The sequence below is a fragment of the Hevea brasiliensis genome, chromosome 9, assembly GCF_030052815.1.
Source record: "Hevea brasiliensis isolate MT/VB/25A 57/8 chromosome 9, ASM3005281v1, whole genome shotgun sequence".
Classification (NCBI taxonomy): Eukaryota; Viridiplantae; Streptophyta; class Magnoliopsida; order Malpighiales; family Euphorbiaceae; genus Hevea; species Hevea brasiliensis.
The window spans coordinates 2,307,552-2,318,856 of NC_079501.1; the positions used below are offsets into that span (position 1 = coordinate 2,307,552).

At 33.1% G+C, this 11,305-nt stretch overlaps 3 protein-coding genes across 6 annotated transcripts; 2 read left to right on the forward strand and 1 right to left on the reverse strand.

The window, feature by feature from the left end:
* Positions 1-81: 81 nt before the first annotated feature.
* On the reverse strand, positions 82-2,487 carry LOC110656654 (pentatricopeptide repeat-containing protein At3g42630). Of its 4 annotated transcripts, none has more exons than XM_021813529.2 (3): positions 2,366-2,487; positions 1,830-2,020; positions 82-1,647 (listed from the first exon to the last, which is right to left on the reverse strand). In XM_021813529.2, the coding sequence occupies exons 2-3, from the start codon at positions 1,959-1,961 to the stop codon at positions 484-486; spliced, it is 1,296 nt and encodes a 431-aa protein (XP_021669221.2). In that variant the 5' UTR covers positions 1,962-2,020; positions 2,366-2,487; the 3' UTR covers positions 82-483. The 4 variants fall into 4 exon arrangements, with proteins under 4 accessions (XP_021669221.2, XP_021669223.2, XP_058008362.1 ...); XM_021813531.2 differs by having other exon boundaries at positions 82-1,652; XM_058152379.1 differs by lacking the exon at positions 2,366-2,487 and adding an exon at positions 2,131-2,359.
* A 430-nt stretch (positions 2,488-2,917) lies between these two features.
* On the forward strand, positions 2,918-6,199 carry LOC110656651 (uncharacterized). Its single transcript, XM_021813527.2, has 6 exons — positions 2,918-3,263; positions 3,442-3,601; positions 4,120-4,307; positions 4,449-4,572; positions 5,050-5,180; positions 5,873-6,199. The coding sequence occupies exons 1-6, from the start codon at positions 3,033-3,035 to the stop codon at positions 5,993-5,995; spliced, it is 957 nt and encodes a 318-aa protein (XP_021669219.2). The 5' UTR covers positions 2,918-3,032; the 3' UTR covers positions 5,996-6,199.
* Positions 6,200-6,470: 271 nt separating this feature from the next.
* On the forward strand, positions 6,471-9,917 carry LOC110656653 (uncharacterized). The gene is made up of 3 exons (XM_021813528.2): positions 6,471-6,633; positions 6,800-7,041; positions 9,706-9,917. The coding sequence occupies exons 2-3, from the start codon at positions 6,856-6,858 to the stop codon at positions 9,790-9,792; spliced, it is 273 nt and encodes a 90-aa protein (XP_021669220.1). The 5' UTR covers positions 6,471-6,633; positions 6,800-6,855; the 3' UTR covers positions 9,793-9,917.
* Positions 9,918-11,305: the final 1,388 nt, after the last annotated feature.

An 11,305-nucleotide genomic window follows, 5' to 3' on the forward strand; every position in this document is an offset into this window, starting at 1 on the left:
AAACTTCAATTTTGTCAAGAGTCTTTGCAAGCTGGTTGGATACGCTAAAGGAATGGCCAATTTTGTACGTTTAACAAGGTATCACTATAAACGAGATGCAGTTATTTTTATATATGATGAACATAAGAAAAACTTTGTAGCAGAACATTTGTCAAATTACGTAAATTTCTGGGAATCAACTATTTCCCGAAAGGACATTTTGCTAAGAACAATGCCTCCTTTCAAGTATGCATCTAGGAATTTATTGAAGGAAGGCAACAAAAATGAAACTCTCTCTCTCTCTCTCTCTCTCTCTCTCTCTCTCTCTCACAAGTGTAGTGAAAAAGGAGAGGATGACCCAATTCTTATACAAAAGCACCTTAACCCTATTAAATCTTCAAATGAGATCACGCATGAGATCCATCACCAGTCACCATCGCTCCAATGAACTCCCATATGGTGCTCATCCATGTGATCTTCGAGAAGTCCTCGTATCGTCACTGCTTAGTAGTTCCAAAAGATCTGGTTACTTCGGTACTGTTTCCTGAGATATAGCGAAACAAGTTCCCTGTAAGTCCATTTCCTGTGCAGAGAAGACTCTAAAAATGCTTCTGCGCTTGAATGAAAATCCCCTTTACCCAAAACCTCAAACACAGATGGATCGGTTGATAGTACCGGAGAACCATCCAAATTCATTTTGCTGAGGGCAAAGTCCAAGTTTTTACCTAGTCTTCTATCCATGTATGCATCTACAACACAACCATAAGTCACAAGATCAGGAGAAACGTTTTCATGCTTCATGTGTTCAATGCTAAGATGGAGATCCCACAACAAAGCCATTCTTGAAAAAGCCAAAGCTCGAATATTAAATGTAGTGAGATCTGGACTGAAACCAGCTTCCAACATGCTCAAAAATTCCCTTTGCAAACTTTTCATTTTGAAATTGGCAGCATAAGATAAAAGCAGAAAGTTCCATATAAGGTTTCCCACATCTTTCCTACCAAGACCCACATTCCTCAGGAACTCACCTAGCTTGTAAAATTTCTTTTCCTTTATATATTTAAATGACATTGCTCTGATTCCTTCTCTGTCTATGAGATGTCTAGACCTTTTCAAGCGAATATAAGCAGCTTCCATCTCAGTCAAAGAACCATGGATACTTGAATATCTGATAAAGGCATTCCCGGTGGCAGAGTCTACTGGGAAACCCCTCAAGATCATCTCCTTCAACGTTTTTTCCATCAACTGAAGCTGCCCTCCCTTTCCAAAGCAAGATATAGCCAGTGAGTAAGCCTCATGTAACGAGCTGAAATTACTGTAACTTAATTGGTCCAGAATTTTCATTACTTCATTAAAAAGTCCCCACTTTCCATAAGCGTCAAATATTTGAGAAACTGTTTGAATACTAGGCATAAAAGAAGAATTCAACAATTCCTCCCATAGCACTTGAGCTTGAGGGAAAAGGCCATTATTGGCATAGCAAAGCATCATAGCTGAAAGGGTAGAGTTGCTGGGTAGAAAGCCCTGGGATTTCATCTCTAGCAAGAGTTCATGAGCTAGATGAGGCATTCTTTTCCAATGTAAAGTGTGTATTAATGATGCACAATCTACAAAAATTTCCTTGTCATTGCCATAGACGCTTTGATCTCTCTTCCACTCCCATATAATCTGCACTGAGCACAATAAGCATGAAAATTTACCCACTCCACAAGCACAAAGCAATTAAATAATATCCAGCAGCCATAATTAGAATATTTCAAGAAAGTGACAAAGCCTGAAATTCTAGCAAGAGAACAGAAGAAAACATCAAAACAGATATTGCATCTAGGATTTTGAGACAAGAGCAATACCTTGCGGGCTAAAGCTCGACCTGTTGGTTCTCTTTGTTGAGAGAAAACAATGAAACGCGGCCTTATACTCTTGAGAGAGCCAACAAAACATAGCGAACTTGTGCTTCCTGCCATGACTGATTGTGCCTTCATTTCTATCCTCTTCCTTCTTTGATTTCTTGATTTTGAGATAGAGAAATTCACAAAATCATCTGTAACAATCGGAAAATGTCAGTTCTATGCAACTTAGAATTACAATCCAAGTTGATTCGCAGTTACCCAAATTTATTCTAATTGACACAGTTTTAGGCTATATTCATACATCCACCGCGTTTAGAATAGCTTTTGAAGCTAGAATTTAACATCAATAAACGACTCCACTGAAGAAAACAAGATTTATCAAAAGCTTCAAGAATCCTGAACATTGGCACGCTTGAATTAAAGAAAAGATAGATTCTGGAGAATTAAAAACGCAAAAGAAGATGCAGAACTGATTCCTCTTCTTGAAAATTGAAACTACGTAATGTGAAAAATCAGATAGGAGACGAAGATTGTACCTCTAATTTCTCACGGATGAAAGCAGGGAGAGAAGCAGAGTTTCCATGGACATGGCCCGAGAAAGTGGATAAATTTGGACAAACTTGTAATTTTGATAAATTTTAGAGATTTTCATAAAATAATTCATAATAATTAATATTTGTAAAATTCAGATAATGATTGCAGAATTAATATAATAAAAAATATTATTTAATTTTTATATTTTAATAAATTAATTATTTAATTTATATATTTTAAAAAATAAATTATTGATGATCATATTTTACGAGATTAATAAAGAAATTAATAGGGGTAATTATTACTTTAATTTGTAGATATAGATTAATAATTATTATTCTTAAAGTTAAAATTTATAAAATAATATTTAAGTTTTATAAAAATATTTTTTATTAAAAATATTTTGAAAAAAATTTTTTTTTATTATAAAAATATTTTTTATTAACTAATTATTTTTAAATAAATACATCATAAAATAATTTTTACATCCTTAAATATATAATAATAATAATAATAACATATTATTAACTTTAGTTAAAACGTAAGAACCAATTTTTCAATCCTCTAAACGCAAGTATAGATACTGAAATGAAAACACTAAACGCTCGGCAACAGGGCCTTACTCAAGCTTAGAGTGCAATTCAGCGGCATTTCCTCCTGCAGAGACAGATGGAGAGTAAGAACAAAGTGTTGGTAATAGGAGGAACAGGCTATTTAGGGCAACACCTATTGCAAGGCCTTTCGCAGATCAAAGACAGCCCTTTTAATCTTGCCTTCACCCACCACTCCAGTTCCACTCCTCCTCAGCTCTTGCTCGATGCCATTCCTCACTCCCTCGCTTTCCATGTCGATTTGCAATCCGGAGAGGGATTTCAAGCCATCTCACATCAATTTGGCCAGGTCTTCATTCCCATTACAACAAAATTTCCTTACTTTCTCTTTGTGTACTAAAATCTATTAATTCTACACATCTACTTACATGGCTTTTATGGGTTTTAAGAAAACCCCATGAAAATGATACTTTTCCCTTTTTTCTTCAGTATTCTATTTATTATCCTTCTTTTTTTTGATATGGCAGCCTCATGTTGTTGTGAATTGTGCTGCAATCTCAGTACCTCGTGCGTGTGAAAAGGATCCTGCCACTGCTATGTCTATAAATGTACCTCGCTCCCTTGTAAATTGGCTATCAAGCTTTCAAGAAAGAGAGAGTCTTCTTATCCATTTATCAACTGATCAAGGTCGGTGCTTAATCCTTTTACTGTGCTAATATAATTCATAGCTGAAACTAAAGGAGGAAAAAATATGGGGAGGAGATACTGAGATTGCTTGATGGGTTTAGATAAATTCACGAGAGTAACTTGATATAAAAGGGCTTAGGGTTAATTGTGGTGGGAATATTTGTTGAATGTTACTCTGTATGCTTGGAGAAATAAAAGGGAATATTTACTGTATATGATTGGCAAATGGGCCTTTTTTATTTTCTGAGACTCTTGATGCATTTCTGTTTTAGAAATGATGAATTCTACCAGGCAACTTTGATTTGAATAAGCTTGTAAACAGATACTATTGATTAATCACCTTGTTCTAGTTCTTCAGCTCCATATATTTATACTAGCATTTTTGTTGCATGTTAAATTATGTGTCTGAGCTTTCCTATTGTATATTGCATATTTATAATCAATTTCTTTTTTTTTTTTTTTAAATGCATGTGCCTATTCTAAGTGCATCCCCTAAGTTATTACTTTTTCCCCATTAGTTTATGAAGGGGTGAAATCCTTCTACAAGGAAGAAGATGAAACTGCTCCTGTGAATGTATATGGAAAATCAAAAGTGGCAGCAGAGCAATTTATTTATGAGAAATGTTCAAACTTTGCAATTCTGAGAAGCAGTATCATCTTTGGGCCACAGACTATTTCACCTGTTCCAAAATCTCTTCCAATTCAGGTGTTAAAAAAAAAAAAAAAAAAAATTAGACTCTGATTTCATACTTTTGCTGCTCTTTTTCCCTGTCCTGGAAAAGATCAAACTTAATGGATTGGACTCCATTATTACCTTTTGTCTCACAAATAATGTCTGATGATGCAGTGGATTGATGCTATCCTCTCCAAAGGAGAACCGGCAGAGTTTTTCCACGATGAGTTCCGCTGCCCTGTGTATGTCAAGGATGTCGTAGCTATCATACTGTCTTTGACAAACATATGGATGTCAGGTGGGTAACTACTGACGTTTACCCTTGCATATTGATAACAAACAACAAAATGCTCAACTTTTTAGTTTTGTTAAGCTCCTAGTTAGTACTTAGTGGTGACATTTTGTTGAAAAGAAGAAATTCTATATTGAATATTGATCTCTGTTTTATGAAGGAAAGGCCCATGGAAAGCCTTTATATTTGTCGCAAGCACCTTCCATCTTGTCATCATAATTCAACTTCAACATCCCTTACAGTAATTTAAGGAAGGTCATCCTTGCTAAATGAAACACTATTAAATTAGTGACCTTCATTTACTTATTTTATTTATGATACTGTAGTTCTGTCATTACAAGAAAAAAAAGGGCAATAATTCTTTTCCTTTTGTAATGGTTGTTATATGCATGCACAGTACTTCTTGGTTTTGCCCAAACTTTCTTTGTCTCTGTGCTTTCCTATCTGATGTGATCATGTTGATATTTATGAATCTTGTCCTAGAGCACAAGCAAATGCAGCTGCTTCTAAACGTTGGTGGACCAGACAGGGTTTCTCGTGTTCAAATGGCTGAGGATGTGGCAGATATTAGAGGATACAATACTGCCTTGATTAAGCCAGTACCTTCATCATCAGTAAGTAGACTTTTAGCTATTTCTGAGATGCAATGGCTCAAACCAACCTCACTTCCTGGTCTTTTGGGATATACTTGTATCATACTTTATTTTTTTTATTTTTTTATTTTGTCATTTTTAGATAAGTGAGTGCTAGTTGAGGGAGAGTGAAATTTGTATCAATGATATACACTTCATGAGGTGGTGTACCCAGCCAATTGTTTACTCCCAGAAGTTTATCATACTCTAATTAGGCCTTTCCATTTGATATTGTCAAGAGTCCCACATCTAAAGATTACAAGAAATTCATGGACTTATAAGGGTGAACGGCTAGCTATCTAATTGGTTAGATCTAATCTTTTTGTGAGGGTTGATCCTAGCCTAAGTAAGCCTATCTTACTCGTCACGGACACTTGCCTTGGCCCATATTGTTAACCTTAGGATGTGTTCGTTAAAATGTTAAAAAATTAAGATTTAGATGTTATCTCTGTAAGTTTTAACCTTTAAGGAGGGTAATTAGTAACATAGGCCCCCAAGAAGTCACTAACAACTAAGAAGTCATAAATATTAATCAACATTAAGGAGGGTTAAAAGTTATAAGGGTAACAATTATCTATTGTTAACCTCGTACCAAACAACTTTTAGGGTTAAAATTCATGTTGATAATATCTTCTATGTGCTTGGTAGTTATATATGTGATGCTGATTTTTCAGGTTGATCGTGGTGTTGCATCCCCAGCAGACATATCCATGGATATTTCAAAACTGGTTCAAACACTAAACATTTTGCCTACTCCATTCAAGGATGGTGTCAAATTGACACTTGAAATTGCTTGAATGCATGAAGATATTTTGAAGTGTTTTCTTATTCTTGTGCAAGTATTATTGCGAAAGTTATGGCATGAATATTGATTTTCATCGTATGCGAAATGGTAACTGTTGAGTGAGGAATGAAATATTTATGGAAGTAAACTATATGAAAACCCTTTGTTTAAAATTACATAATGTAAACTTTTGCGGGTTGTGCAACTCGTTTTGGGATATTGACATTTGTCACTAGTTTCTATCCATTTATCTTGCCTCTTGAAGTAATCTATATGAAAGGCTATAAATAAAAAAAAAAGAGTAATCTATATGATTGTATTAAATAAAATTCTTATTTCTATTATGCCAAATAAATTCTCATTTATCTCCTTAAAAAAAAAAAAAAAAAAAACTAATTCCTTCGAAGTAGCTTCTCAGTAATCCAATGAAAATCCAGACAAAAAACCAGGCCTTTTCTGGAAGCCCATTTAAATATCAAGAATTGGGCCCAGAAATAGAACTAAACAATTTCCTTCCCTTGCCACGTACGGGGACGTGAAATGACAAAACTATCCTATCAGCCTCCATACCATTAACGAGCACCCGGAGGCAACGAGCACCAAACCGCCACTGGTGGACGACTGATCCCGCTCTATTCAGCCATCTCTCAGGTGCTTACTGACTAATTTCTTTCCTCTCTCTCTCTCTCTCTCTAAGTCTAACTTTCCCTGCACTTTCGTTTGCCTTTTGCAAGACGTGAAAGATATTATCTCTGCTAATCAGTTGATTTAGGTTTTTTTTTTATTGTGTATAAATCTTGTGATCCATTTGGCGCAGTCGAAGAAGGAGGGGGAGCGAGAGAACGAAGAGTGAACCAATAAAATTGATCGAACATGGGAGGAGGAGCAGAGCATGGTCATGGAGCTGAGGGTGCCCATGGGGATTTCAGGGCGAAGGTGTGGAGCATGAGTGGAGGCCCATACTGCAGGCCCAAGCATTGGCGTCGCAATACCGCCATCGCAATGTTCGGCGTTGTCCTTATTTGCATCCCAATCGCCATGAAATCGGCCGAGCTGGAGGTATTTCCTCCCTTTTTTCACCGCTAATTATTTTCATTTTCTGTCTAGTTGCCGAGAAAAAAGAGGAAAGGAAGTTATGGATCTTTGATCTTTCACTTTGTTGGAAGCCTGAGGGCTGAAGGAATTTAGTAAATTCTATTTTGGTTACTATCACATTAATTAATTTATTCGATGGGAAAATTTAGGATAGTGGGAGGAATTGGATTAGTGGATCCAACAATGAATTATTTGATTCATTTGAGTTCAATGCCATATAAGTCGAGTTATTCATTTATTTTCTAGGAAATCTAATTCAGTTTACCGCCCCTTTTCCTTTTCTTTTGCTTACAATTGGGTTATTGGTATTGGGTTTAATTGTAATTCAGCTAGTATGAGTGATGAAGCCTCACTTGGTAGAAGTTTTAAAATAAAGACAGTGGTTTAGCTAAATCAATGAGTTATTTCTATTTTCTTGTTTGCCACTGTATTATGGCTGCACGGCTGCACCAACATTGGGATCTCAACTGCCACTAACATTCAAACAGCCAGTTATGGTATGCTCAGTTGTTGTAATAACCATCACTGCCTATGTTTTATCTGCCCATTTTCTTGTGTTGTGAGCACTAGTTTGCCGGATTGGTGACATCTTTCCTCAAATGCTGTTGCATTGTTTCTTCCGCCTTCATTTGCACAAATCTTTTGGGTTGTTTCTTGCTAATGACCAATGCTCAAATTGAAATTAACTGATTTCTTGCTTGAACAATTTAAATCATGATTACAGTCATTTGTTTGGGAGATTCTTATGTGATATAACATGTATCAGATGCTATTTACTTAAATACTTTCTGAGACAAGGGATGTATCAGTTGTCATATCGAGTTCAGTCTAGTGGGCTGATAAGATTCCAACTTAACCTTTCTGTGTCCTTTTCAATGTTTAAAGCCAAGGTGGCACAAATAGTTGATAATCCATAGATTATTTTTTAAGCCATGTCTACAATTTATGTGCTTGATTGTGAATTTTTAGTTATTGAATGGCCAGGCTTTCCTTCCTTTCCACGTGTTGCTTTTCTGCTCCCTTTCTCTAAAATAACAACTTTTTTACAGGATAGTTTGATAATTTCTTGGTATGTATATTTTTATCTCCAATGAGTTGTACCCTTAACCCTTCCTCTCGAGGGGCAGAGGAACTACTTAATTACAGAGGTCAATTTGTTTAGGTTGATATGGAATGGTAGGTTCTTTTCTGGATTCTCCTGAGAGTGTCATGAGATTTAAAATGATCTCTTGCCATCAGATGGCATGAACATGGACATATAATTGGTTTCAAATTGCTGTAACCTTTGAGTGAAAGGTGGATTAACCGCATGTCAGCACATTGTTGTGTTAAGTTCAATTTGGAAATATTTGTTGCATGGTGTATGATATATGGTGTCAAGCTAGATATATTAATGTCATATGTTCTCAAGGTATCTTGTTGGGTGCATGCTTTAGATTGATGCGCTTCATAGCAAGGGGCGGTGGCCAAGTCAGAATTTTTATTCAGTGGGGTCAAAAGTTTTATCTTTATGTATTTATAAAACATTTTTTTTTAAATGTATTTTTTATTTACAAAATATTGTGTCATTAGCAAAAAAAATATATTCTTTTAATAAAAATATGTTAAAATTTCAATTTATTAAACTTTGTTTTGAGATGAAATGTACAATATTCATTATATCCTCATGAAAATTTGACAAAAAATAATTATATATTTATTTTATATATATTTTTTAATTATATATTAAATAGTAATTACCAGTCAATTAAAATATATAAGTAATAGTGTAATACTAAATATGAACTTTTTTTTTTTTTAACTTTAGCTCATAACTATAATTTGTGAATTATAAATGTAATGAATGATCTCATTAAAAGATTTTTCAAGTTATTTCTTCAATAAATAATTAAATAATTATCAAACTTTAATATATTCTAATTCAAATTTTGGTACTCTCATATGTCAAATTTTATATAGACTATGGGAAAAAATTCAACTGAAGCATTGAATTTCAGTGGAGGCATCAAGAAAAAAAAATATTAATAAAAACTGATAACACTTAAGAAATTTCTGGTGAAGCTGTAGGTATGCCCTTGGTAAGGGGCAATATCATGACTATGTAAATATTAGATAAGGCTTTAGAATAAGTTCATTTCTGGTTCTGGAATAGGAATAGTTACTTAGCAGAGGAGGGAGCTGACAAAACTTGTGAGCATCTCCCTCGTAAATTAAAATTTTAATTTATGTTCAAGGTATGAAATTGGTTATCATTTCTAGTAAGTATTCTTTCAATCTTTTTCCTATGCTTCTTTTGAAGTTAGTAGTAGTGATGAAGCATAGGAGCTGAAAAGTTAAGTTATATTTTGTTGTATCTAGATTATGTGCAGCCTTTTCTACTCATTAACAAAATAACATACTTCATTCATTCTTTTATTGCATATAAATTAGGGATTTTTTTTTTTTTGTGGGAAATAGTACCAATTACCTTAACAATGACCCTGTATTATTTTATGCTTGAGGCCTTTCTGAGTTAATGCATGGTTAGTTAATTTAATTTGAATCAACATGCTACAATTTATATGTGCATGCATTATTACTGTGCTTCTGAGATGACAGTAAACAGCTGAAAAGATATTATCCTTGCAGCAACGGCCACATCACCCTGTTCGCCCAATTCCGTCACAGCTTTGGTGCAAGAACTTTGGTACGAAAGATTACAATGAAGTGAAGTGATAGTAGAAGCTGAATAGTTGTATCTTGCAGTGTGTCAAAGCAAGACTTTGTATCTTTTGATTGCAGGATTTGATCTAGACTCGGTTTAATTATATTCTGAAATAAGTGATAAATCTACAACTTAATGAGTGGGTTATAATCTTTTGTATATTGTTAATAAGTTGCTGTTCGTTTTGTCTCCATATCATCAAGAAATTGTTAAAAGATTTGCTCCAATTTTGGCATTGATGCTGTTTTCATCACGGCGTTACTGTAGCTTGAAATTTTGACGCATAGGATTAGGAGATCCAGCGCCTGGGCAGGGAGAAATTAAACGAGTAGTGGAGCGTGTAAAAGTAAATTAATCCACCAAGTATATAGGCACCTGCAATCATGTATGGCCAGAGGCCAACGATTTATAAAGGGTAAGAGAAACAAAAAGTGATTAAAAAAAAAAAGTGACGATCTATTAAATGGATGAAAAGCAGTGGAGATTGAGTGAACAACTTCGGTTTGCCGCAATTACAAAGCGTGGAAAAGCAAAAGTATTTCTGGAACGGCCGGGGTTAACTCGCTCTCCATTCGAATCAAATTCCACTTTAGACAGAATATAAAAAAAAAAAAAAAACTTTAAGATTTAAGTTTTATTTAGTTTTACTGTTAAATATAGTTGATAGCCGATAGTTGTTACTGTTAGTTAATTTATGTTAAGTGTTTGATAAAATTATATTTAACTGTTGGTGTTAATATTAATATGTGAAATGATTAACGATGGTATATTATATAATTTATTTTATTATTGAAATAAATATAAAATTATAAATTTATTATATTATATTATTTATTTTATTATTAAATTAAATATATAATTATTAAATTAATATATTATATCATTTATTATATTATTAAAATAAAAATATAATTATTAATTTATTATATTATATTATTTATTTTATTATTAAAATAAGAAAATAATTAAAATTTTTAAAAAATAATTAAAAAATTTAGATAAAATAATAAAGTAATTATTATTGTTGATAAAGAAAAAAACTTATAATTAATTTTAAGTTTTTAAATATAAATAAATATTTTACATTTTATGTTATTAATAAAAAGTATTTTAATAAAGTTAAAATATATTAATTAAAATGTTAAAATTATAAATAAAAATTTAAAAATATTAATAATATTAATTTTTAAACTAAATAAAAAAAATAATATAATCAAAATAAAAAATAAAATCAAATCAACTCTTTATTTTTTAAAACTTATCAAACACTTTAATTCAACTGTTTGAATATTTATCGGCTATCAACTGCTCTCAACTGGTAAATCAAACACTCCTAATACAATTGTTGCTAAAGCCATTAGATTTTGAATTTTAATCTCAATCATTGCTCATTGTTTATTGTTTATAAATAGCGAAGCAGAAAACAATATGAGATAGAAGGAACTATGGCGAGATCATATATTTGTCCTTGACTTGTTCAGAATAATATCTAATAATGCAATGACTTTCCAGGTAAACCCCCAT